Source organism: Miscanthus floridulus, chromosome 10 (assembly GCF_019320115.1).
Source record: "Miscanthus floridulus cultivar M001 chromosome 10, ASM1932011v1, whole genome shotgun sequence".
Lineage (NCBI taxonomy): Eukaryota > Viridiplantae > Streptophyta > Magnoliopsida > Poales > Poaceae > Miscanthus > Miscanthus floridulus.
The window spans coordinates 35,458,161-35,484,000 of NC_089589.1; the positions used below are offsets into that span (position 1 = coordinate 35,458,161).

Below are 25,840 nucleotides of genomic sequence, written 5' to 3' on the forward strand. Positions count from 1 at the left end.
CAAGCAAATGAGAGAAGGGATTTTCATCTCTCAAGAGAAATATACAAATGATCTTCTCAAAAGATTCAAGATGGATGAATGTAAGCCAATCAAGGCACCAATGCCAACTAATGGACATCTCGACCTAGATGAGGGAGGTAACATGGTTGATCAAACTCTCTACCACTCTATGATTGGTAGCTTGTTATATTTAACTACATCTACGCCCGACATCATGTTTAGTGTGTGTATGTGTGCTAGATTTCAAGCTAATCCTAAAGAAACTCATTTGATTGCCGTTAAAAGAATTATTAGGTATCTTAAGCACACACCAAGCATTGGCCTTTGGTATCCCAAAGGAGCTATATTTGAATTAGTTGGCTATTCCGATTCGGATTATGCCAGTTGCAAAGTTGATAGAAAAAACACATCCGGAGGGTGCCATTTGCTTGGTAGATCACTTGTGTCTTGGTCCTCCAAGAAATAAAATAGTGTGGCTTTGTCCACCGCCGAAGCGGAATACATTGCCGCGGGTGCTTGTTGTGCACAAATTCATTACATGAAACAAACTTTGCTAGACTATGGTGTAGTTCTAGAAAAGTACCTCTTTTGTGCGACAATGAAAGTGCGATAAAATTTATAAATAATCTGGTTCAACACTCTCACACCAAGCACATAGATATCTTTCATCACTTTTTTAGAGATCATGTTGCAAAGAATGATATTTCACTAGAAGGTGTAAGGACCGAAGATCAATTGACGAATATCTTCACTAAACCGCTAGATGAGGCGACTTTTTGTCGATTGCGGAATGAGCTCAATGTTCTTGATTTTAGTAACTTCACTAAAAAATGAGCTTGTGTTGTCCCTTGCATTGCATTATAATATACAACATGTTTAGTCTTTATGGTAATGCACATAGGGCTTGTCTAACATGGTTAAGATAACCGCCGTAAAGTGTGTGAAGAAGCTTAACCTTGGATCAAACTTGACAAGCAACTAGATTTACTTTCAAGTATTGCATTGCATATGCATGAATGCTGCTTTGTCGTTTATCTTCAATTGCCCTCTTATTGCCTATTTTCTTAAAAGGAATTATAGCCTAAGGCAAAATATTTTAAATTTTTTTTGAGGGTTTGAGAGAGGTCACTCACATCAGTCACAATTGGTGTTTATTTGGATCTTATTGAAGTTGGGACTTGATTGGGAACAGGCAGCACGAAGGACTTTGAAGATTTGCTGAAAAAAGAGTGACCGGACGCTGCATCGGACTCTAAAGTCTAGCGTCCAGTCAGTTCACAGGAGGTGAACTGCTGCTGAGAAGGAGTGACTGGACGCCGAAACAGTACTTTCCTAGCGTCCGGTCAGATGGTGGCCCAGCGTTTGGTCGATCAAAGACGAAGGAGATTGCTTGCACCGGACTCTGGCTATGTCCGGTCAGGGTTCACTGGACGTGTCCGATCACGATTCCAGGGGTTTTAGACCTATATGAAATCAACCGGACGCTGGGTGGCAGCGTCTGGTCGCTGCCACCGGAGCATCCGGTCAGTAGAAAACGTGCGGGATTCCAACTCTTCTTTATTTCCTTTCCCGTCACGTTGGGGGCCACCATAAATTGCGCCGTACCTTGACCTAATCATCTCATCATGCCGACATCGCCGTTCCCGAGCCTCCATGCTGCGCCAAAGCTCGCCCGTGCCCTAACCCTAGCACCGCCAAGCTCGCCTCCGTCACCGCACAGCCATGCCGCGCCGCTCCTGTGCGCCACTACGCCCACGCCTTCGCAGCTCGCCCGCGCTGCTCCTGCGCAAATAGGAAATTGCCACGATCTCTTAGAGCATCTTCAATGACAACTTGTAAATAGCTAGCTAGATGAAGCTCAAAAATAATAATAAAAAAGAACACTATAGTGGAGGGTTATGCGAGTTGCGAGAGAGTTATTTTTAGAAGTTCGTATTAGACTAACTATTTAGGAGTCGCTCCTTAATAGCCAATAAATTTTTTTAACTAGCTATTTGGGAACCAACTAAGGAAGACCTTAGAGGTTCAAAGATTGTTATTTTTTTTAGAATCTCAGAGATTGTTAATGACAGATGAATGCTGTTTAATTGTGGCCCATTATCCCCTCAAACAAAAATGTGGCCCATTTTGTTCGTTGGGCCCTTTCGGAGCCCATATGACTAGGCGAAGCAACCCGTTCAACTCGCCCCAATTTTGCGGCACGGGTCACTCCCCCCGATAAATCTTACGAATTCGTCTTCCTCCTGCAGTCCTGCCCCCCAGATCCGATCCCCCTCCCTTCCCTCCCTCGAGGAGGCCAGGCCAGATCCACGGGCCTCGCAGATCTGGCGGCCATGGAGAAGCCGTGCACATTCCTAGTGCACTTCGATAAGGGCTCGCCGTCAATGGCGAACGAGATCAAGGCGGAGCTCGAGTCCGGCGACGGGCCCGCCAAGGCCGACGCGATGCGGCGCGCCATCTCGCTGCTCCTCAACGGCGAGCCCCTCCCGCACCTCTTCATCACCGTCGTCCGCTACGTGCAGTCCTGCGACGACCACGCCGTCCAGAAGCTGCTCCTCCTCTACCTCGAGACCGTCGACAAGCGCGACGCCGCCACCGGGAAGGCCCTCCCGGAGATGATCCTCATCTGCCAGAACCTCCGCAACAGCCTGCAGAGCCCCAACGAGTACATCCGCGGCGTCACGCTGCGGTTCCTCTGCCGCCTCACCGAGTCCGAGCTGCTGGAGCCGCTCGTCCCCTCCGTCCTCGCCAACCTCGAGCACCGCCACCAGTTCGTGCGCCGCCACGCGCTCTCCGCGGTCTCCGCCATCTACAGCCTCCAGCACGGGGACCAGCTCATCCCGGACGCGCCGGAGCTCGTCGAGCGCGCGCTCGCCTCCGAGCAGGACCCCGCCGCGCGCAGGAACGCCTTCCTCATGCTCCTCGCGGCGGGGCAGGACCGCGCCGTCGCCTACCTTTTCAGCAACGCCGACCGCGTCGCGGAGTGGCCCGATCTGCTGCAGATGGCCGCCGTCGACCTCATCCGCAAGGTCTGCCGCTCCAAGGGCCGTGCCGACAAGGGCAGGTATATCACGGTCATCATCTCCCTCCTCTCAGCGTCCAGCGCGGCTGTCGTGTACGAGTGCGCGGGGGCGCTCGTGTCCCTCTCATCTGCGCCCACGGCTGTGCGGGCCGCCGCCAATACATACTGCCAGCTGCTATCCTCGCAGAGCGACAACAATGTGAAGCTCATCATCCTGGACCGCCTGCACGAGCTGCGCTCCTCTCACAGGGAGGTGATGGTGGATATGGTCATGGATGAGCTGCGTGCGCTGGCTAGCCCCAATGTGGATGTTAGGAGGAAGGTGCTGGATTTGGTCCTGGATCTGCTCACCCCCAGAAATGTTGAGGAGGTGGTGCTCTACCTCAAGAAGGAGGTGGTTAAGACACAGGCCACTGAGGTGGAGAAGGGTGGTGAATACCGCCAGATGCTAGTGCAGGCCATCCATAACTGTGCCAAGAAGTACCCGGAGGTGGCTGCATTGGTTGTACACCTTCTCATGGACTTCCTTGGGGATCCTAATGTTGCTGCAGCACTTGATGTCGTTCTATTTATGCGCGAGATTATAGAGACTAATCCCAAGCTCCGTGTGTCCATGATCCAGAGGCTGATCGACATATTCTATCAGATCCGGGCATCCCGTGTCTGCTCCTGTGCTCTCTGGATCCTTGGAGAGTATTCCCTGTCTCTCTCTGAGGTTGAGAGTGCCATTTCCACCATCAAGCAATGCCTTGGGGATCTTCCATTCTACACTGTCTCTGAGGGAGGTGAGACAACTGATTCCTCTAAGCCATCCCAGCCAGCGGTGAACTCTGTCACTGTGTCTTCGAGGAGGCCTGCTGTTCTTGCAGATGGAACTTATGCCACACAGAGTGCTGCCACTGAGACTGCTATTTGGGCTCCTGCTTCAGCTCTTGGGTCGTTGGCTTCCAGCCAGAATCTCAGATCTCTCATTCTGTCTGGTGATTTCTTCTTGGCTGCTGTTGTTGCCTGTAACCTGACCAAGCTTGTGTTGAGGCTGGAGGAGATTCAGCCAGCAAAGGTTGAAGTAAACAAGGCTAGTACTGAAGCCTTGTTGATCATGGTGTCCATCTTGCAGTTGGGACAGTCATCTTACCTCCCGCACCCTATTGACAATGACTCGTATGATCGTATTGTTCTCTGTGTGAGGCTGCTTTGCAATACTGGTGATGATGTTAGGAAGGTCTGGTTGCAGTCTTGCCGCCAGAGCTTTGTCAACATGCTTGCTGAGAAGCAATGTAGGGAGACTGAGGAGATGAAGGCCAAGGCACAGATAACTTATGCCCAACCAGATGATCTTATTGATTTCTATCACCTAAAGAGCAGGAAGGTGAGACTGATCTACTTTTCTCTTTTTTTTTTTAAAAAAATCTGAAACAATATTAGTTCTCTATGAGTACTGATTGCTAGTTCATATTTTTCTCCTGTTCCATTAGTTCTTAAATTTAGTCTCACTTAGTGAAGTCATGGACTCATGATTATAGAAGTATTGTGTTTGCTCTGTTTTTCTGGTTCATATGTTCTCTAGCCTATGTTGAAACATATTTCTATTGTATGAAGATAGTAAAGTTAAAAAAATGTCTTTATTGGGTCAAGGAATAACCAGATGTGCATATTTGAACAGAATTTCTATAGAAACTGAAATCAGTCAACATTTTTTTCCTTCCAATGGTCCATAATGTGTAAACGTTTTTTTATTAATTCATAAAGAAAAGTGTCATTGTCTTCAATTCGAGGCTAATTATTGGTAACATATTTTTCTTAAGGATAGCAAAGCTATATTTTTTAAACATAGTTATATTTTTTCATGTTTGTTGTTCAAAACTGCATTATTATCATAGAAAATGAACTGACTTGTGTTGACATAAAGATTTGAACTTCATCAATGTTTAATGACAGCAATTGCATAATCACCATCTTTTTGAAAGCATGATAATTTTCTGTTTTTTGTTTCTTCCATACTAGTAGTTCACTTCCCTACATCCAACCTTGCATGGGAGCTTTCAGCATTGGGCATGCCCTTTTTCTTTGTGTTTCTTTCATACACTGCTAAATTTGGCATTTTTCTCACAGGGAATGAGCCAGCTTGAGCTGGAAGATGCAGTTCAAGATGATTTGAAGGCTGCAACCGGTCAATTTACTAAGGATGCAGATGATACCAACAAGCTAAATCGTATTCTTCAATTGACAGGATTCAGTGACCCTGTGTATGCCGAAGCATTTGTAACTGTCCATCATTATGATATTGTACTTGATGTTACAGTCATAAACCGAACAAAAGAAACACTCCAGAACTTATGCTTGGAGTTAGCAACAATGGGCGACCTAAAACTTGTTGACCGTCCTCAAAACTATACATTAGCTCCTGAATCAAGCAAGCAAATTCGAGCCAATATCAAGGTCTCATCAACAGAGACTGGAGTCATATTTGGTAACATAGTTTATGAAACTTCAAATGTGATGGAACGATCTGTGGTGGTCCTAAATGACATTCACATTGATATCATGGATTACATCTCACCTGCTACATGTGCTGATGTTGCATTCCGGAACATGTGGGCAGAATTTGAGTGGGAAAATAAGGTAATAAAACTCTTCTGATTTTTTTTTTTTCTTTCAAGATGGTTTCTGTAGTTTATGCCACAGACACTATCGCTTACACTTCTATCATATAGTTGTAACCTATGCTGAAGTTGTGCCATATAGGTTTCCACAAATGAGTTAATATCCTCTACCGGTTTAGTTTTTATTCTTTTTAAAAGTTCTTGATTAATAACAAGCATCTACATGGTAAAAACTTCTGGGTGTTTTGGTGAGGGACTAAGAAATTTCAGGACAAGGAACTTCCCAATCATCTCCCCTCATCAGACATGTCATCAATGTTCAAGCTAACCAATTTCATTGGTAGCTTTACTCTGTTTATATATGGTTGACATCAAACAATGCACACATGTAGTCCTCCTGGGTTTTTATGACTCTTTTGTCTTATTGAGTAACTATTCTTATGACTATTGTTTCATTGTTTATCAGGTGGCGGTGAATACTGTGATTCAGGATGAGAAGGAATTCTTGAATCATATTATTAAGTCCACGAATATGAAGTGTCTAACACCACCGTAAGTTCCAACAAATCCAGACCATACACATTTATCTGCATACTGGAATTGTGTCTGCTTTTGTATATTAATGCTAGAGATATCTGTAGTGTCATTAGTCATTCAGACACATGTAGGGCTTGTTTGGATGTCCATGTATCCAAACCACTCCAACACACATGGATTGAGGTCATGGGCATCCAAACAAGGCCGTAAAGTACAAAACATTGAAATAGAGGCATAAATTTCTCTCAATAGTACAGTCTTGAGGCATGTGGAAATTTATGGCCTTTTTCTGTGTTCAAAATAAACTAGTGTAATGTCTATTTGTTCACATGTCTGTTCTACATCATACAGGAGTGATCTATTTAGGTCAATCTGGTTTTTACTCAGTTTCCTAGGTTGCAAGGCCAGTCATGTTTGCTTGAGTCATATGATTATATGTTAGAAAGATCAAATTTCCTTTCTTTGTTACAAGAGCTGAGCAGAAATTGCATAAAGTAGAAGAAATGTACCTAGTCCTTTACCAAGCCAACCATGCATGGACAGAGATCCAAATACCCCTTAATATTGATCATTCTACGTATAATTACTCCTTGTAGTGGAAGTACATGGCTGCTTAATTTGGTGTACCAAAACCGAGAACCCTCCCATTTGTTTTCACTTAGAAAAGCTCTGTTTAGTTATTAAATTGGTTGGAAAACTGGGGGAATTGTTACACTGACCATCGTGAATTGTTGAACGAGTGCTGGTTGGTATGTGGTATATTTGAAGTTCTATTAGGCTAGAAAGATGATAAATGCTTTGTTTGCTAACGCAATGCTCATTTTCTACTTACATCAGATCTGCACTCGATGGAGAATGTGGGTTCCTTGCTGCAAATCTCTATGCCAAGAGTGTGTTTGGTGAGGACGCTCTGGTGAATATCAGTGTTGAGAAGCAGGCTGATGGCAAGTTGAGTGGCTACATCAGGATAAGAAGCAAGACCCAAGGAATCGCGCTCAGCTTAGGAGATAAGATCACCTTCAAACAGAAGGGAGGCAACAGCTAGCTCAGCCATGAGTCGTTGATCACTGTGGCAGGCACATGTCACCCGTGTTGCCATAATGGCCTCACTGGAACTCAAAATTTGCTAGTTGCCCACCAATTTTCAGGATAGCCAATTATTTTTGGATGCGCGGGAGTCGTTTGGTAGGTGGTTGTAGAGATTTCCATCCTGTGTGTACAGGATTGTGTAGCCTTGTTGTTCTAGCTTACAGAATGAAGACTATATGAATCCTTGTACTGAACTGTCTTCCAAATTCATGCCATATTGCAAATAATAAAATTATCATAGATTCTTTTATCTCGTCCAAGCACTACATTCAGCGGCAAGGTATACACTCATGTGCTAGATTCTTTATCAGTTGACGACTGACAATATCAGGATACTAACTGTTACTGATTTACTGTGACCCTGTCGTTGCTGAAGTATAGTAGAAATGATGCCTTAAAATTTGTGAATCATACATAGAACATTTTCGAAGGGTAGGCTTGGTGCAGTGGTGAGAGCTGCCTTACTGAGTCACTAGGTCGCGGGTTCGAAGTAGTCTTTCCGTAGATTTTGTGGGGAGAAGGCTTGCCTCGGTTTTTCTCTTCCCAAGACCCCACTCATGTGGAAGCTTTTGGTACTGGGTCTGCCCTTTTTTTATACATAGAACATTTTCATTTGAAAAGACCAACAGAACTAGACATTGTACATGAGAATTGAGAAATGAAAATTCATTTATTGAGTTGTTCGTTCAGAACCTATGCTACTTAGCTCATCCATAAGTTTCGGCTAAGATATGCATCCCTGATCCCATGCAGCTTGGCAGCCACTTCCTGCATGCTGATGCGCTCGTTGGGGGACGTCTTGGTGCAGCAGAGTCCAATGTTGATTACAGACCGCAAGATCTGAGCTTCACTGTCCCTGTCCCTGATGGCCATTGGCGTCTCCATGCTGAGGTGCAGTCCTTGCAGCAGCAGTGGGTCAACAATCTGCAACACGTTGTCAGGGACGTTGATCTCTGCGAACTTTACAATGCTCATCCCATCCTTGAACATGTCGTCTGTTGGCCGCCTCCGGATGAATATCTCTAGGAGAACCACTCCGAAGCTGTAGACATCCGAGGAAGTTGAAACCTGACCACCTCCTGCACATTCTATAGATCACATGTAGAAAGATTTTAGCTAAAATAGATATAGTTATTATCAGGTTACCTAGAGAGAAATACAAGGTGGAAAGGGACAATATAATACCTGGAGCAACATATCCAATGGTTCCCTTGATGGCAACTGAAGAGGTCGAATTTATGTCACTAGTAGAAGCTGATGTTGTGGAATCAAATTTGAACATTGCTAGGCCAAAGTCTCCAACATGAGCTACCATGTCACCATCCAGAAGAATGCTGCTTGGTTTCAGATCACAGTGCACAATGGTTCCTTGGTGCTCGTGGTGCAGATACGCCAAAGCGTCTGATACATCCGCAACGATGCTTAACCTCTGAGCCAGTGAAACATTGTTCAAAACTGGAGAGTCCTCATCCTCACCGCCTCGAGCTGAGTACAATAAGTTATGCAGGTCTCCTCGTGGCATGAACTCATATACAAGGGCCTTGAAATCATTCCCAGTAGAATCGATGGTTGAGCATGCAGTTAAGATAGGAACCAGATTGTGGTGTCGCACATTTCTCAAAGAACTACATTCTGCAATAAAGCTCTTTTGTGCTCCTCTTGTCTCCAGAGTGAAGACCTTGATGGCAACCACATTTCTGTCACGGAACAACTGTCCTTTATAAACAGAACCGTATCTTCCCTGACCAATTAGATTGGATGCTGCAAAACCCCCTGCTGCTCTGACAATATCACTGTAAGAAATTATCTGGAATTCTCTCCCGATAGAGGAGAAATGGATTCTGTCTTCTGTTTTGGCCTCCGGAGGAAGAACAAAACAGAAATGACTACAGACAGTGCCACCACTATGGCTACTGGGATCACTACTTTCTGTACAACTGATAGCCTGTTCTTAGTTGCTGAATCTGAAGGCATGGCGTGGCATGCAAGCAAGTGTAGCTCCAGCGGTCCACCACAAAGCTCCTGATTTCCTTCAATCAGTATATCAGTTGCATTCTTGAAGATTCCTTCTGGTGGCACCTCACCGTTAAGATTATTGAATGATAGATCAAGTTGCTCAAGAAGCGGTAGGCTGCCAAGAGACACCGGTATTGGACCAGTCAAGTTATTGTGAGACATGTTGAGAATCTGTAGGCTTCTTATATTGCCTAGTGAAGTGGGGATACTTCCGCTGTAACACCCAAATTTTTTTTTTCATTCTTTTAAATAAGTAAATTTGATTTAATTATGTTATTAAGTGTGCATTCAATTATAGGAAATTAATAATTTTTGAGGAATTAAAATCAATTATAAGATTTGAAACTTTTGAATGCATACATGCTGCTGCAATATTTATTCATGTGATGATTGTTCTTGAATTAGAGTTCAAATGAATTCAAAAATTATTTGAAAATGCCTTTGGGAAAATTTGTTTGGAAAATAAAAAGGAAAAATGATTATCTCCTCCCCTCCCTCACTTTCGGCCCACATGGCCTTTTTCCCGCGCGGCCCGTTCACCCTCCTCTCCCCTTCCCCGCTCAGCCCGGCACCGCAGCCCAGCCGCGCGCCTCGGCGTCGCCAGCCCAGCATCCGCGCCAGGCAACCGCCCACGCCCCCGCGCCCAGCCGCTGACCGCCCGGGCCCGCTTGTCGGCGCCGTCTTCACCCCCGCGCTCCTCGGAACCGCCCGGCCTGGCCGCATGCCGCAACCGCCCCACTCCGCGCCGTGGGAGCGTGCCCCCCTCGCGCCCCGGCCGCTTTAAATCGGCACCGAGCCGTCTCCGCCTCTCCCTGCTGCCTCCACGCCCTATTTTTCTTTCACCCGCGCGCGAGGAAGCTTCAACCGCCGCCCCGAAGGTCGCCGGAAATCCGCCGCCCGCCCTTGCACGGACCGTCGCCGTCGGGCATCGCCGTCCCCTTTCTTCCCCGCGGTGAGCACCCCCCGGCCTCCCTCTATCTCCCGGTATCTTTATTTCTCGTTTTCTTGGCTTCCCGAGCCTTGGCCGCGAGCTCCGCGAGCCATGGTCGCCGGCCATGGTGGCCACCGTGCTAGCCGCCATTCCCGGCCGCCGAAACGGCATGGCCGCGACCCCCCATCTTTCCCCGCGCTCACTGGTGCCCTAGGTTTGGAAAACCGTGGCCGTAGGCCCCTAACCGAGCGCTCCGGCGAGTCCACTGCCGCCGGCCATGGAGCTTGCCGCCGGAAGCACTGTTCCGGCCGGCCTTCCCCCCCAGGCCGATCCTAGCCGCCCATCGCGAGATCAACGGCCAGGATTAGAAGTTACCCCTTCGCGGGTAATTTTGCTAAAGAGTCCCTGGACTTTTCTAAGTCCTAACCCGCAGCCCAAAGCGTATTTCCCGAATGTGCAATCCCGTTTGGAAAGCGTAAACTCCACGGCTTAAGTCAAAAATACGTTTTCAGTATTTACAGAAATGCCATTTGAACTGTTTCGCTTATAAAATTGTCGTTTTAGCTCCGAATTGATCCATTCAAATCGCGTTAGCTTCGTAATTTCATAAGCTACATGTTGGAGCTACTGTTAGTCAAGTTTAGAACTTTTTAATTTCATGATTAGATTTAATTAAATATATGGCTATAGGAAAACCCGTTTAAATCATAACTTTCGCATTTTAGCTCCGTTTTTTGTGAACTTCGCGTTGACGTGATCGTAGCGAGACGTAGATTAGTTTTACAAATATTTTATCTTGATTTCAATACTGTTGGTGTACTGTTCTAATGATAGGAATGTTTGCTTTGCATGAATGCTTTTGGAATGTTGTATGTTGCCGTGTTGGTCGCGTTCAGACGGTGAGGAAAACGTTGGAGACCAAGAACTCTTCGACGACCAGCAGGACCAGCACGAGTTTGTGAACCAAGGCAAGTATAACATGGGCCTTCCTTGATGTCCTATTTCACTTTAATCAATTACTCATTTGTATGTGTCTAATTTTGATACCCGTAAGGATATCCTAGTGATTGTTTATCCGGTTCCTTGTCTCCTATGGGTTAAATGCATATGGGTAGATTGCTAGTGCTCTAAGTGAACTTGATATACATGTCGATGAATGATACTATGGAACAAAGTGAGTAACATGACTTATAACAACTGTTCCATAGGGCGAAAGTGCAACTGACCTTTGTTCATGTTGCTCCCGGCCCTCCATAAGGACTTATCTGTCGGCAAAAGCTGGGACTGACAGTGCAACCGGGAGAGTCATATGGCTCTGACTTTAGCTCAGTAATAGGACCTTTCCTAGCTGGTTAGAGGTTACCTTTTTGGCGTAAATGGGGCTTGCCACTTTGGGTATAGGGATGCCTCTGTTCCTATGAGTATAGCCGCGATGGATTTGTGCTATAGGAAAGGGGGGTTCCTACATCTGCCTACCAAGGAAACCTAGCGGCCCTAACTTGTTAGGAAAACCTATGAAATGACTTCATAGTGTACCCTGCCTGCTCACCTTGGTAGTGACATGGGAGTAATTAACCCGGGCATATGGGGATCACGACTCACGGTGAATGTGCACCACCTCTGTAGAGGGTAACAAACTGTTATAACAGCTGTGCTCACGATTACGAGCGGCCCAGAAAACTCACAGAATAACTGGTTAATTGTTGCTGATCATTTAAAGTTGTTCAACGATGATATATGGTACACCTGACCCTGATATTTGTTCTTATGGGAATTAAATGGGAGCTTAAGCATAACTTGATAATACTTGAGAATAAAAGCTTGACCTATTAAAAATGCTAACTGCAGTAAACCAGAGTCTATCCTCTTTGAGCTTCATAACCCCATGTTAGCTTGCTAAGTACGGAATGTACTTACACTTGTTTATTTTTCTTTACTTGGATAAAAATCCCGGATGGGTAACAGATGACAACGGGTATGAGGATTTCCCAGAGGATTATTAGGCTTGTGGTCAACCAGTTGACCTTCCCTGTGATGATGGCCACGAGAGTTTTATTATCTTTTCATTATTCCGCTATGATGTATAAGACTAAGTTTTATTATAACTCTGATGTATGAGACACCGTGATGATACTATATATAATTTGTCAGCTTGTGTGTGTGATTGATTCCTAGGCACACACGAGTTTTGTGCATTCAATTTTATCCTTGAAATTGGGTGTGACAAATTGGTATCAGAGCCGTGTTGACTGTAGGACGCAAGCCTAGTTAGAAAATGGTCATTTTAGCATCTTTGCTCCTCTGGTTTCTTGCTTACTGACTTATTCTTGTTATTTTATTAAAACATTTATGCTTTTCATACCTTAATCTATTATTTAAAATTGCTGATTCTAATTTCTATCTCACTTTAAATCTATAGATGTCTCATAATCCGAAGACTGCTCGACTCAGCACCGCCGGATATCGTGCCATGTTCACCCCGCGTGCCCCACCGGCGGAGAGGGAGATTGTGATCATCTCCGACGACGAGGAGATGGCTACACCGACGCCTACACCTACTCCTACACCAGTCGCCGTGCCAGTCTATCCTGTTGTAGCTACACCTGAGGAGTCGACGGCTACTTCCCCTACACCTGCACCCTCCCCAGCTGTCCCCGTGGAGGACGAGGAGATTGGCTGGAAGTGCAAGTACTACTTCAAGCCAGCTCCAGAGACAGCCTACTACCACACTCTCCTCACCCACGTGCTGGACGACTACTTCCCCGACTTGCACGCCTCCATCAGCTACCACTGCGCCGAGTACAAGCACCCACTGGAGGCTACCTTCTGGAAGGTAGAGCTGGTGGTCACCGCATGGAACGATATCATTAATGGACATGATGTGGAGACTGTCCACTGTGCCCCTGCCAGGAGAGCCCATGCTTTGGATGGCATGGAGGATGCAGCACAGAATGCCTACATCCACTACCATGGTCGTCGCTTTGAGGCCATGAGGAAGGATCGCTTCAGGTTCCTTCCTCGAAATGATCATGAGGGTGTTTGGCAGGTTTTGGCTCCACCAGAGAATGACCCAACTCTGGAGGCAACGGTGCAGCATGTCCACGCTATGCAGGGAGTGGATGATGAGGTCAAAGGAGAACTGCGTGCATCTCAGAGGGCGCAGAGACGTCTTCAGAAACAAGTGGATGAACTTCGAGCGCAACTGGGACAACCTTCCATCTACAAGAAGAAGCGCCGTTCTTTCACCATGATTGACACCGCTCCATAGGTGTTAGGTGCCTTGATCTAGATTACCACGTCGATAGATTCGTGTTCTTAATTAGTCTTGTTGGTCTTGTGAACTTGGTTGATTAGATGTTTAATTTGTGAACTTGGTTGATTTGGTATTTTGCTTGATTGCTGGGAGTTTGTGGGCATGTCCACAACTTCCTTAGATTGGAACTTTTAGTTTAGAATGAAATCTTAATACAGATGTTTCGTTTTATCTTATCTCTGCTGTGCTGATTTCTGGAGCAGCCTGTGTTCTTTATCTGGTATCTCAAAATCTGGGATGATAAAAATTCTGAAATTTTTGTGGAGATAACTAGACCTCTGTATCTTTCAAGTGTCTTTGGAATCACGTCAATAGCTGTTCAGGTTTGGGAGATCTAGCTGATACAAGTTGATGTTCCTGCGCTGTCTGGAACTCAGAACAGTTTCGGTTTAGCTCTATTTTTGACTATGTGCGAGTTCGAATCTGTAAAAGTGGTCTAAATGAAAGTTGTAGCTGATGTCCTAAGCTTTCTAACGAATCTTGGTGCACCTCTGTTGGATCTCTGAAACTCGAGTTATAACAGTTTTACTGAACTGCTGAATTTGAACCTTGTCCAGAAAATTCTCAGCATTGTTTCTTATCTTTTGTAAGCTCTCTATAATTGGAAAAATCTCTAAATTTTGCACATTTGTCGGAAAACAGATGGCCACAAGAGGAGGAAGAGGCAGAGGCCGTGGTCATGGGCGTGATGCTCTTATAAATCCACCACCGCCACCTGTGACCATGGAACAGATATTGGGAATGCAAGCGCAGCTGATGCAAGCTATGATGCAGCGCTTGGACAATGAACCTGCAAGAGGGCCACCGCCTGTTCAGGTTAGAGATAAGCGTGGAGAGTTTATGAAAGGTCGTCCTCCAGTGTTCACCCATGCCACAGACCCTATGGAGGCCGATGATTGGTTGCATGCTGTGGAGAAACAACTAAACATAGCACAATGCAACGACCTTGAGAAGGTGTTGTACGCTTCCGGGCAACTCCAAGGAGCTGCTCAGGATTGGTGGGAATCATTCCAGTTTGGACGTCCCAACAATGCTCCTGCTATCACTTGGCAGGAATTCAAGGACAGTTTCCGGTCATACCATATTCCTGATGGACTAGTGGAACTGAAGCAGAAAGAATTCAGATCTCTCAAGCAAGGATCAATGACTGTGGCAGAGTATCGGGACAAGTTCGCACAACTATCACGCTACGCTCCTAATGATGTAGCGGATGACAAGGATAAGCAACGCCGTTTCCTCAAGGGACTCTATGATGGACTACAGCTCCAGCTGATGTCTAATACTTATCCTAACTTCCAGTCTTTGGTGAATCGCGCAATCGTGATTGATGATAAGCGTAAGGAGATGGAAGCTAAGAAGAGAAGGCTCCAAGGGCAAGCTTTTGGAAGCAACACTCGCCCACGTGCTTATCCCCAGCAAGGTTTCCAGCAGAGGAATCAAGGACCAACTCACCAGGGAAACCATGGTCAGTATCCCCAGTGGAACCAGTTCCAACAACGCCCTCAGTACCAGCAACAGTTTGGAAATCAGCGTCCCCCGCAACAGACTAGCAATCCTGCAACACGTCAGGGAGTGCCTAACAATGCTCCTGTGAAGAGTGGTGCACCCAACAATCCCAATGCCTGTTACCGATGTGGAGAAGTAGGTCACTATGCTCATCAGTGTCCTAAGAAGCAGAACCAACAAGCACCTCAGAACCAGACCAACAATCAGAAGTTCAACACCCGACCACCTCTCACAGCGAAGGTGAACTATGTGTCATCTGATGCAGCTCAGGAGAAGCCTGAGGTCATGTTGGGTACGTTCAGCGTCAACTCTATTTCTGCTACCGTACTTTTTGATTCTGGTGCTTTGCATTCTTTTATCTCCCAAGCTTTTGTTAGAATGCATAGCATACCTTTGTGTGCCATGAAAAATCCTATACTAGTGAATTCCCCGGGAGGTAGTATGCATGCTTCTTATTGGAGCCCCTCGACTAGCATTTCCTTAAGGGGGGTAGACTTTAAGGTGAAGCCTATTGTGTTGAGAACAGTGGGAATTGATCTTATCCTGGGAATGGATTGGATGAAACAACACCGGGCAGTGATTCAGTGTCAGGAGAAATCTGTGGTTGTGACATCACTCAATGGGGATAGAATCTGTGTAGAAGTAGTAGTGCAAGCTCAGCCTACAGCCACAGTGAACCAGCTAGATGGTGAAGTCAATGAACAAGATCGTGTCGTGGAGGAGTTCCCGGATGTCTTCCCCGATGACTTGCCAGGTATGCCACCTGACCGAGACATTGAATTCATTATTGAATTATTACCTGGAACTGCACCGAATAGCTAAACGTTCCATATAGAATGGGAGTTAATGAATTAGAAGAGCTTAAGAAACAACTAAAAGAGTTGCAAGAAAAAGGTTTCATATGCCCTAGTTCTTCCCCATGGGGGGCACCTGTGATCTTTGTGGATAAGAAGGATGGTAGTCAACAGATGTGTGTGGATTACCGCTCACTTAATGAGGTTACCATCAAGAATAAATACCCTTTGCCTAGGATTGATGATTTGTTTGATCAGTTGAGAGGAGCCCATGTGTTCTCCAAGATTGATCTCCGATCTGGTTATCATCAGCTTAAGATTCGGAACTCGAACATACCCAAGACAACATTCACTACACGGTATGGACTATATGAGTACACCGTTATGTCTTTTGGATTGACCAATGCACCTGCATACTTCATGTATCTGATGAATAAGGTGTTCATGGAGTTTCTGGATAAATTTGTGGTAGTATTCATAGATGACATACTAATATTCTCCAAGACTGAAGAAGAACATGCGGAACACATAAGGATGGTCTTGCAAAAGCTTAGAGAACATAAGTTGTACGCTAAGCGGAGCAAGTGTGAGTTTTGGTTAAAGGAAGTCTCTTTTCTGGGTCATGTTGTCTCCAATGGTGGAATAGCAGTGGATCCAGGCAAAGTGCAAGATGTACTGAATTGGAAACCACCAACTAACTGTAAGTGAGATTCGTAGCTTTTTGGGATTAGCTGGTTATTACCGAAGGTTCATTGAAGGTTTTTCCAAGCTAGCCAAGCCCATGACAGCTCTGTTGGAAAAGAGTGCTAAGTATGTATGGTCGGATAAATGCCAGGCAAACTTTGAAGAGTTAAAGAAGAGATTGACTACAGCTCCAGTATTAATTTTGCCCGATTTAAACAAGAACTTCTCTATATATTGTGATGCATCCCGTTTGGGTCTTGGATGTGTGCTTATGCAAGAAGGAAGAGTGGTTGCATATGCATCTAGACAACTAAGGAATCATGAGTTGAATTATCCTACTCATGACTTGGAATTGGCAGCTGTGGTTCATGCTTTGAAGATCTGGAGACATTATCTGATTGGACATAAGAGTGATATCTATACTTGATCATAAGAGTTTGAAAGTATATCTTTACCCAATCAGATCTGAATTTAAGACAACGTCGTTGGTTGGAATTGATCAAAGACTATGATTTGGAAGTGCATTATCACCCGGGAAAGGCAAACGTTGTAGCTGATGCACTTAGCAGAAAGAGCTATGCCAATGGAATTCAGATAACATCTATGTCAGCAGAGTTGTGTGCTGAAATGGAGTATCTCAACTTGAAGCCTGGTCACTAATGCAATGGAATTGGTGATAGAGCCTACATTGGAGCAGGAGATACGCAAAGGACAATTGGAGGATGAAAAACTTAAGGAGATAGCAGAGAATGTAGTGCTTGGAAAGGCACCCGGATTCAGAATGGATGAGAATAGAACTCTTTGGTTCGAAAAAAGGATATGTGTACCTGAAGTGAAAGCTATCCGAGATGCAATTCTGCAAGAGGCCCATGAGTCTACTTATTCTATACATCCCGGAAGTACCAAGATGTACTTGGATCTCAAAGAAAAGTATTGGTGGTATGGTTTGAAGAGAGATGTGGCAGAATATGTGGCTTTGTGTGACACTTGTCAAAGAGTGAAAGCTGAGCATCAAAGACCTGCAGGGTTACTACAACCAATGAAGATTCCTGAATGGAAATGGGAAGAAGTTGGTATGGATTTTATTGTAGGACTGCCCCGCACTCAAAGAGGTTATGATTCAATATGGGTAATAGTGGATCGACTCACCAAGGTTGCTCACTTTTTACCAGTCAAGACTACCTATAATGGTGCAAGATTAGCAGAGTTGTACATGGAAAGAATAGTGTGCTTATATGGAGTTCCCAAAAAAATTGTGTCGGATAGAGGCACCCAATTTACATTGCAATTCTGGCATAAAGTACATAGATCTTTGGGAACAAAGTTGAATTTCAGTTCTGCTTACCACCCGCAAACTGATGGACAGACGGAAAGGATCAACCAGATTTTGGAAGATATGTTGAGAGCCTGTGCACTTCAGTATGGTGATAGTTGGGATAAGAGTCTGCCTTACACAGAGTTCTCGTACAACAACAGTTATCAAAAGAGCCTCAAGATGGCACCTTTCGAGGCATTGTATGGACGTAAGTGTAGAACACCTTTGTTCTGGAATCAGACTGGAGAAACTCAAGTGTTTGGTCCCGATGTCCTTAGAGACGCGGAAGAACAAGTGAGAATGATTAGAGACAATTTGAGAGTAGCTCAGTCCCGACAGAAGAGTTACGCTGATACCCGCAGAAGAGAGCTGACTTTCGAGATTGGTGATTATGTGTACCTGAAAGTGTCACCAATGAGAAGTGTGAGAAGATTCATTATGAAGGGAAAATTAGCACCAAGGTATATAGGACCTTTTAAGATCCTAGAGAGACGTGGAGAAGTAGCTTATCAGTTGGAACTGCCTGAGAGCTTGTCCGGTGTGCACGACGTGTTCCATGGTTCCCAGTTGAAAAAGTGTCTGAGGGTACCAGAAGAACAAATTCCTTTGGAAGAACTTGTTGTCAAGGAAGATCTTACTTATGAAGAGTATCCGATAAAGATTTTGGAAACTGTCCGAAAGAGTTACGAGAAGCCGAACAGTAAAGATATGCAAGGTGCAGTGGAATCGTTATATAGAGGATGAGGCTACTTGGGAAAGAGAAGATGATCTGAGAAAGACTTATCCCCAACTGTTTGAGTAAGCAATCACCCGAATCTTGAGGACGAGATTCATCTTAAGGGGGGTAGAATTGTAACACCCAAATTTTTTTTCATTCTTTTAAATAAGTAAATTTGATTTAATTATGTTATTAAGTGTGCATTCAATTATAGGAAATTAATAATTTTTGGGGAATTAAAATCAATTATAAGATTTGAAACTTTTGAATGCATACATGCTGCTGCAATATTTATTCATGTGATGATTGTTCTTGAATTAGAGTTCAAATGAATTCAAAAATTATTTGAAAATGCCTTTGGGAAAATTTGTTTGGAAAATAAAAAGGAAAAATGATTATCTCCTCCCCTCCTTCACTTTCGGCCCACATGGCCTTTTTCCCGCGCGGCCCGTTCACCCTCCTCTCCCCTTCCCCGCTCAGCCCGGCACCGCAGCCCAGCCGCGCGCCTCGGCGTCGCCAGCCCAGCAGCCGCGCCAGGCAACCGCCCACGCCCCCGTGCCCAGCCGCTGACCGCCCGAGCCCACTTGTCGGCGCCGTCTTCACCCCCGCGCTCCTCGGAACCGCCCGGCCTGGCCGCATGCCGCAACCGCCCCACTCCGCGCTGTGGGAGCGTGCCCCCCTCGCGCCCCGGCCGCTTTAAATCGGCACCGAGCCGTCTCCGCCTCTCCCTGCTGCCTCCACGCCCTATTTTTCTTTCACCCGCGCGCGAGGAAGCTTCAACCGCCGCCCCGAAGGTCGCCGGAAATCCGCCGCCCGCCCTTGCACGGACCGTCGCCGTCGGGCATCGCCGTCCCCTTTCTTCCCCGCGGTGAGCACCCCCCGGCCTCCCTCTATCTCCCGGTATCTTTATTTCTCATTTTCTTGGCTTCCCGAGCCTTGGCCGCGAGCTCCGTGAGCCATGGTCGCCGGCCATGGCGGCCACCGTGCTAGCCGCCGTTCCCGACCGCCGAAACGGCATGGCCGTGACCCCCCATCTTTCCCCGCGCTCACTGGTGCCCTAGGTTTGGAAAACCATGGCCGTAGGCCCCTAACCGAGCGCTCTGGCGAGTCCACTGCCGCCGGCCATGGAGCTTGCTGCCGGAAGCACTGTTCCGGCCGGCCGTCCCCCCCAGGCCGATCCTAGCCGCCCATCGCGAGATCAACGGCCAGGATTAGAAGTTACCCCTTCGCAGGTAATTTTGCTAAAGAGTCCCTGGACTTTTCTAAGTCCTAACCCGCAGCCCAAAGCGTATTTCCCGAATGCGCAATCCCGTTTGGAAAGCGTAAACTCCACGGCTTAAGTCAAAAATACGTTTTCAGTATTTACAGAAATGCCATTTGAACTGTTTCGCTTATAAAATTGTCGTTTTAGCTCCGAATTGATCCATTCAAATCGCGTTAGCTTCGTAATTTCATAAGCTACATGTTGGAGCTACTGTTAGTCAAGTTTAGAACTTTTTAATTTCAAGATTAGATTTAATTAAATATATGGCTATAGGAAAACCCGTTTAAATCATAACTTTCACATTTTAGCTCCGTTTTTCGTGAACTTCGCGTTGACGTGATCGTAGCGAGACGTAGATTAGTTTTACAAATATTTTATCTTGATTTCAATACTATTGGTGTACTGTTCTAATGATAGGAATGTTTGCTTTGCATGAATGCTTTTGGAATGTTGTATGTTGCCGTGTTGGTCGCGTTCAGACGGTGAGGAAAACGTTGGAGACCAAGAACTCTTCGACGACCAGCAGGACCAGCATGAGTTTGTGAACCAAGGCAAGTATAACATGGGCCTTCCTTGATGTCCTATTTCACTTTAATCAATTACTCATTTGCATGTGTCTAATTTTGATACCCGTAAGGACATCCTAGTGATTGTTTATCCGGTTCCTTGTCTCCTATGGGTTAAATGCATATGGGTAGATTGCTAGTGCTCTAACTGAACTTGATATACATGTCGATGAATGATACTATGGAACAAAGTGAGTAACATAACTTATAACAACTGTTCCATAGGGCGAAAGTGCAACTAACCTTTGTTCATGTTGCTCCCGGCCCTCCATAAGGACTTATCTGTCGGCAAAAGCTGGGACTGACAATGCAACTGGGAGAGTCATATGGCTCTGACTTTAGCTCAGTAATAGGACCTTTCCTAGCTGGTTAGAGGTTACCTTTTTGGCGCAAATGGGGCTTGCCACTTTGGGTATAGGGCTGCCTCTGTTCCTATGAGTATAGCCGCGATGGATTTGTGCCATAGGAAAGGGGGGGTCCCTACATCTGCCTGCCAAGGAAACCTAGCGGCCCTAACTTGTTAGGGAAACCTATGAAATGGCTTCATAGTGTACCCTGCCCGCTCACCTTGGTAGTGACATGGGAGTAATTAACCCGGGCATATGGGGATCACGACTCGCGGTGAATGTGCACCACCTCTGCAGAGGGTAACAAACTGTTATAACAGCCGTGCTCACGGTTACGAGCGGCCCGGAAAACTCACAGAATAACTGGTTAATTGTTGCTGATCATTTAAAGTTGTTCAACGATGATATATGGTACACCTGACCCTGATATTTGTTCTTATGGGAATTAAATGGGAGCTTAAGCATAACTTGATAATACTTGAGAATAAAAGCTTGACCTATTAAAAATGCTAACTGCAGTAAACCAGAGTCTATCCTCTTTGAGCTTCATAACCCCATGTTAGCTTGCTAAGTACGGAATGTACTTACACTTGTTTATTTTTCTTTACTTGGATAAAAATCCCGGATGGGTAACAGATGACAACGGGTATGAGGATTTCCCGGAGGATTATTAGGCTTGTGGTCATCTAGTTGACCTTCCCTGTGATGACGGCCACGAGAGTTTTATTATCTTTTCATTATTCCGCTGTGATGTATAAGACTAAGTTTTATTATAACTCTGATGTATGAGACACCGTGATGATACTATATGTAATTTGTCAGCTTGTGTGTGTGATTGATTCCTGGGCACACACGAGTTTTGTGCATTCAATTTTATCCTTGAAATTGGGTGTGACATCCGCTGAAAGCATTATGTCCCATCTCGATATCTTCTAAACTTTCACAATTACCAAGAGTGCTAGGAATGTTTCCAGATAGATTATTTGATGAAATATCCAAATATGTGAGTTGTTTTGCATTGCCGATGTCAGCATGTATGGTGCATAATTATTTTTCCCATCTATTTCGGTCTGAATTGCAGGAGTTTGATGAGTCGGTTTTGGACTCAGTGAAGGTTAAGGTGACGCCTGATATGAACCAGAGTTTGTTACCTCTGTTTTCTGCAGAAGAGGTAAAAAAGGATTTGTTTGATATTGGAGATTTGAAAGCCCCAGGACCGGATGGATTGCACGCAATTTTGTTCAAACGGTTCTGGCCGATGTTAGGGGATGATTTGACAAAGGAAGTTTTGGAGGCAGTTAATATAACAACTATTCCGGAGGGATGGAAGGACACCACTATTGTTATGATTCCAAAGGTGGACAACCAAGACAAAGTGGCTCAATTTCGCCCTATCAACCTCTTTAATGTGGGTTACAAGGTTATTTCTAAAATGCTCTCTCATAGGATGAAGAGCATTCTGCCTAAAATTATCATAGTGCTTTTGTGCCAGGCAAACTTATCACAGATAGACCTCTCGCCCCCGCGTCGCTCCCCCACGTGGGCGACACGGGCGGCCGCGCCCCCCCAAACCCTAGCAGCCGCCCCTTCCCTCCCCTCCCCCTGCCACGCCGCCACCGGAGCTGGCCGCTGGCATGGCCACGCGGCTCGCCGGGATGGCGGTGGCGGGGCTCCTCTCCTCGCAATTTGGTGGCGCAGGTGACAGCGAGCCGGCGGCTCTCCTCCCACATGGGCTACATGGAGCCCGGCGGGGGCATCCACCGCGGCTGTTGGCGGCGCCGGCTGGTGCTCGGCTAGCGCGTGGGGACGGCGGCGGATCCCCTTCTCCCTCGCCCGTCCCTTCCTCCAGTCTTGGCGGCAGCGGCAGCGTTGGCTCAGATCGCTGGATCTAGTCCTAGGCGGCTGGATCTAGTGTCCACGCGGCCGGATCTAGAGCTTCGGTACCTAGACCCGGCACTCTCTCAGAGGGCTGGCGAGGGCGGTGGTTGGCCAAGGCGGAGGCGGCGGCGACAGCAAAGGGTGTCGGCACCGGCGCTCTACTGCCGGTTCTGACGCCTCTGGGCAGGGGGCAGCGCCCACGGGGGTGGGGCGTGTGTCTGGTGATGGTTGACGTTGGGTCGCAGCGTCGGCAGCACGTGCCATGAGTCGGCGACAGCGGCCGGCTAGGGCGTTGGTCGTGTGGCGGTGTTTCGCGAGCAGCGGAGTTAGGTCCAGCTCCACGTTGCCTGGCCGGAGGGGGTGACGGCTTACGCAGCTATGCGGCTGCTGCGTGCAGCCGGTGCGTCGAGGCCCCTCTGAAGGGGTTACTGTGGAGCGGCAGGACAACGGCGAATGCAGTGACGGATGGCAAGGGGCCTTGCTTCTTGGCCCGACAATCGTGCTTGAGGACTCCTTGGGCGAAAGCCTAGCGACGGCGACACCTGTGGGTGCCGCTTTCCCTATTGGGGGCGTTGTGTATCCCCTCTAGCACTTTCATCCAAGGGTGAAAGCCCGGTCCACTTTGGACGTGCGACGGTGGCACCATCGGCGTCGCTACCTACCTGAAGGCGTCGCGTTTGGATTTCGTCGTGGCCTCGATGTCTCCTCGGTGATTGTTCTTCACTTCTTAGCGCCTCGATGACGCGTGGAGGTGTGTCTTGCTGCGAGAAATCGAAGCTGCTGCGTCAGGGACGTGGCTCGGCAATGATGACACGCGGTGAGCCCCCACCTTCATCGTTGGCTGGGGTCTGCTAGGGGTCGACAAGCGCTGGAGGCGAGGCGTGTGGCTGTGATTGGAAGTCGGAGTTGCTCTTTGCGGGGTGCTTGAGCTTGGCAACGATGACCAGTTGCGGCCGCTTGCTTCGGGCTCATTGGTGGGTGGCTTGTGTGTGGACTACCATGTGAAGTCGGAGCTACTGCAGCCATGCTCGGCAACGATAACCCATGGTAGTATGCCGTGTTAGTGTTCAGCTGCGTCGTGTGGGTTGGTTAGCCTATCAGGTGCCCTTTTCGACATCCCGTTGGCTAGCCCTCTTGTACATAAATTCTTTCGTCTTAATTGAGCGGCAGAGCTCCTGCCTTTGTTTCAAAAAAAAACTTATCACAGATAATATATTAATTTCCTATGAATGTATCCATGCTATCAAGAAGAAACAAGGGAAGTGTGGTCTATGTGCAGTGAAATTGGACATGCATAAGGCATATGATAGGTTGAATTGGTGTTTCTGGAAAAGATGATGTTAAAGATGGGTTTTGATGGTCAGTGGGTGGTCCTTATTATGTCTTGTGTGACCTATGTCAGGTATACAGCTCGGTTTAATTCAATGGAGATAGACATATTTTCACCTACCAGGCAGGGGGATTAGACAAGGGGATCCCTTGTCCCCTTATCTTTTCCGTTTTGTTGCAGAGGGCTTATCATGTATGATCAATCGGGCTGAGGAAAGTGGAGAGCTGCAAGGGATCAGAGTATGTAAAGATGCACCAATGGTTTCTCATCTTTTATTTGCTGATGATTCCTTAATCCTTATGCATGCTGATAAAAGTAATGCTGATTCCCTGAGGAATTTGTTAGACAGATATTGTCAAAATTCTGGTCAATTGTTGAGCGAGAACAAGTCAAGTATTTTTTTGTCTGGAAACACAGAAACTGATGTGAATTTAGAGGTATGTGAAACACTGAATATTATGAGTGAATCACTTAATGACAAATATCTAGGCTTACCTGCATTGGTAGGAGCAGACAGAAGTGATTGTTTTCGCCGTCTCATCGATAGAATTGTTCAGAGTTGGCAGATGGAAGGAGAAACTGCTAAGTATGGGTGGAAAGGAGGTTTTAATTAAATCTATCGCCCAAGCCGTGCCAACATATGCGATGATGGTCTTCAAAATCACGAAAAAAATATGAAAAGGGATGACGGATGCTGTATCGCATTTTTGGTGGGGTGATGACGATGAAAAGAGAAGGATTCATTGGCAAGCTTGGTGGAAATTATGTGTTCCGAAGGGTAAAGGAGGCATGGGCTTTAGGGATTTCCATAGCTTCAATTTAGCCATGCTTGCGAAACAAGTCTGGAGATTGTTGTGTGATCTAGACTCCCTATGTGCAAGGGTCTTGAGAGCAAAATACTACCCGGATGGTAAATTTCTTCAAGCAAGGATGAGGAGTGGGAGTTCGTTTACATGGCAAAGTATATTAGCAGGCCTAGAATGCTTCAAACTTGGATATATTTGGCGAGTCGGAGATGGTACACAAATAAACATATGGAACGATAACTAGATTCCAAGTAGCCACAACATGAAAGTGTTGACTCCTAGAGGCAACATTTTACTCTCCACAGTGGATGAACTTATTAATCAGATTGATGGTCGGTGGGATGAAGAGCTTATCATATCTCTTTTCTGGTCTGTGGATGTGCATCGTATCCTCCAAATACCAATTGCCCCTGGGCGTGAGGATTTGATTGCATGGCACTTCAACTGGAACGGCTTATTTTCAATGAAATCAGCCTATCATTGTCAATGGAATCATAGTTTTGGAAATAATATCCAGCAGGTGGATCGGGGGTGACACCAGTTTGGAGGCAGCTATGGAACCTAGTGCTACCTAGTAAAATCAAAATCTTTGCCTAGCCTGTGCTTCATGGGTGTATCTCGTGCTTTGTTACTTTGTCAAACAAGCATATCATGAATTCAGGAACATGTCCTATGTGTCAATAGGAAGCTGAAGACATATAAGGCATGTGCTGTTTGCTTGTCCTCGGGCTAGAGAGGTGTGGAGTGCACTTGGTATTGGTCAACAAATTCAAGCGCTAATGGCAGAGGATAGATCTAGCTCGGTTGTGTTACAAGAAGCAATCAGAAGGGGAGGACGAGCTATGCAGTGGAGTAATGTTGGCCTGTCCGAGATTATTTTGATAGGATGCTAGTATATCTGGTGGCAGCGAAGACAAGTAGTTCATGGAGAAGATATTCAATCGCCGCCAAGGTTAGCCCTGTCCATCGTAGCGATCACGTCAAACTATAACTTGGCGACCAAACAAAGTGTTGTGATTAACAAGCACTACTATAGATTGATATTTCACTGTTGCCACTTTCACTGCCGTAGCGATAGAAGCGATTGTGTCATACTTACACCGCCGGTTGGAATGATAGGG

At 46.3% G+C, this 25,840-nt stretch overlaps 1 protein-coding gene and 1 pseudogene across 1 annotated transcript; one reads left to right on the forward strand and one right to left on the reverse strand.

The window, feature by feature from the left end:
* The first annotated feature begins 2,232 nt into the window (after positions 1–2,232).
* On the forward strand, positions 2,233–7,501 carry LOC136486482 (coatomer subunit beta-1-like). The gene is made up of 4 exons (XM_066483384.1): positions 2,233–4,391; positions 5,135–5,644; positions 6,092–6,177; positions 7,000–7,501. The coding sequence occupies exons 1-4, from the start codon at positions 2,334–2,336 to the stop codon at positions 7,205–7,207; spliced, it is 2,862 nt and encodes a 953-aa protein (XP_066339481.1). The 5' UTR covers positions 2,233–2,333; the 3' UTR covers positions 7,208–7,501.
* A 452-nt stretch (positions 7,502–7,953) lies between these two features.
* The window catches only part of LOC136488394 (probable LRR receptor-like serine/threonine-protein kinase At3g47570), a 42,958-nt pseudogene continuing 25,071 nt past the window's right edge, over positions 7,954–25,840 (reverse strand).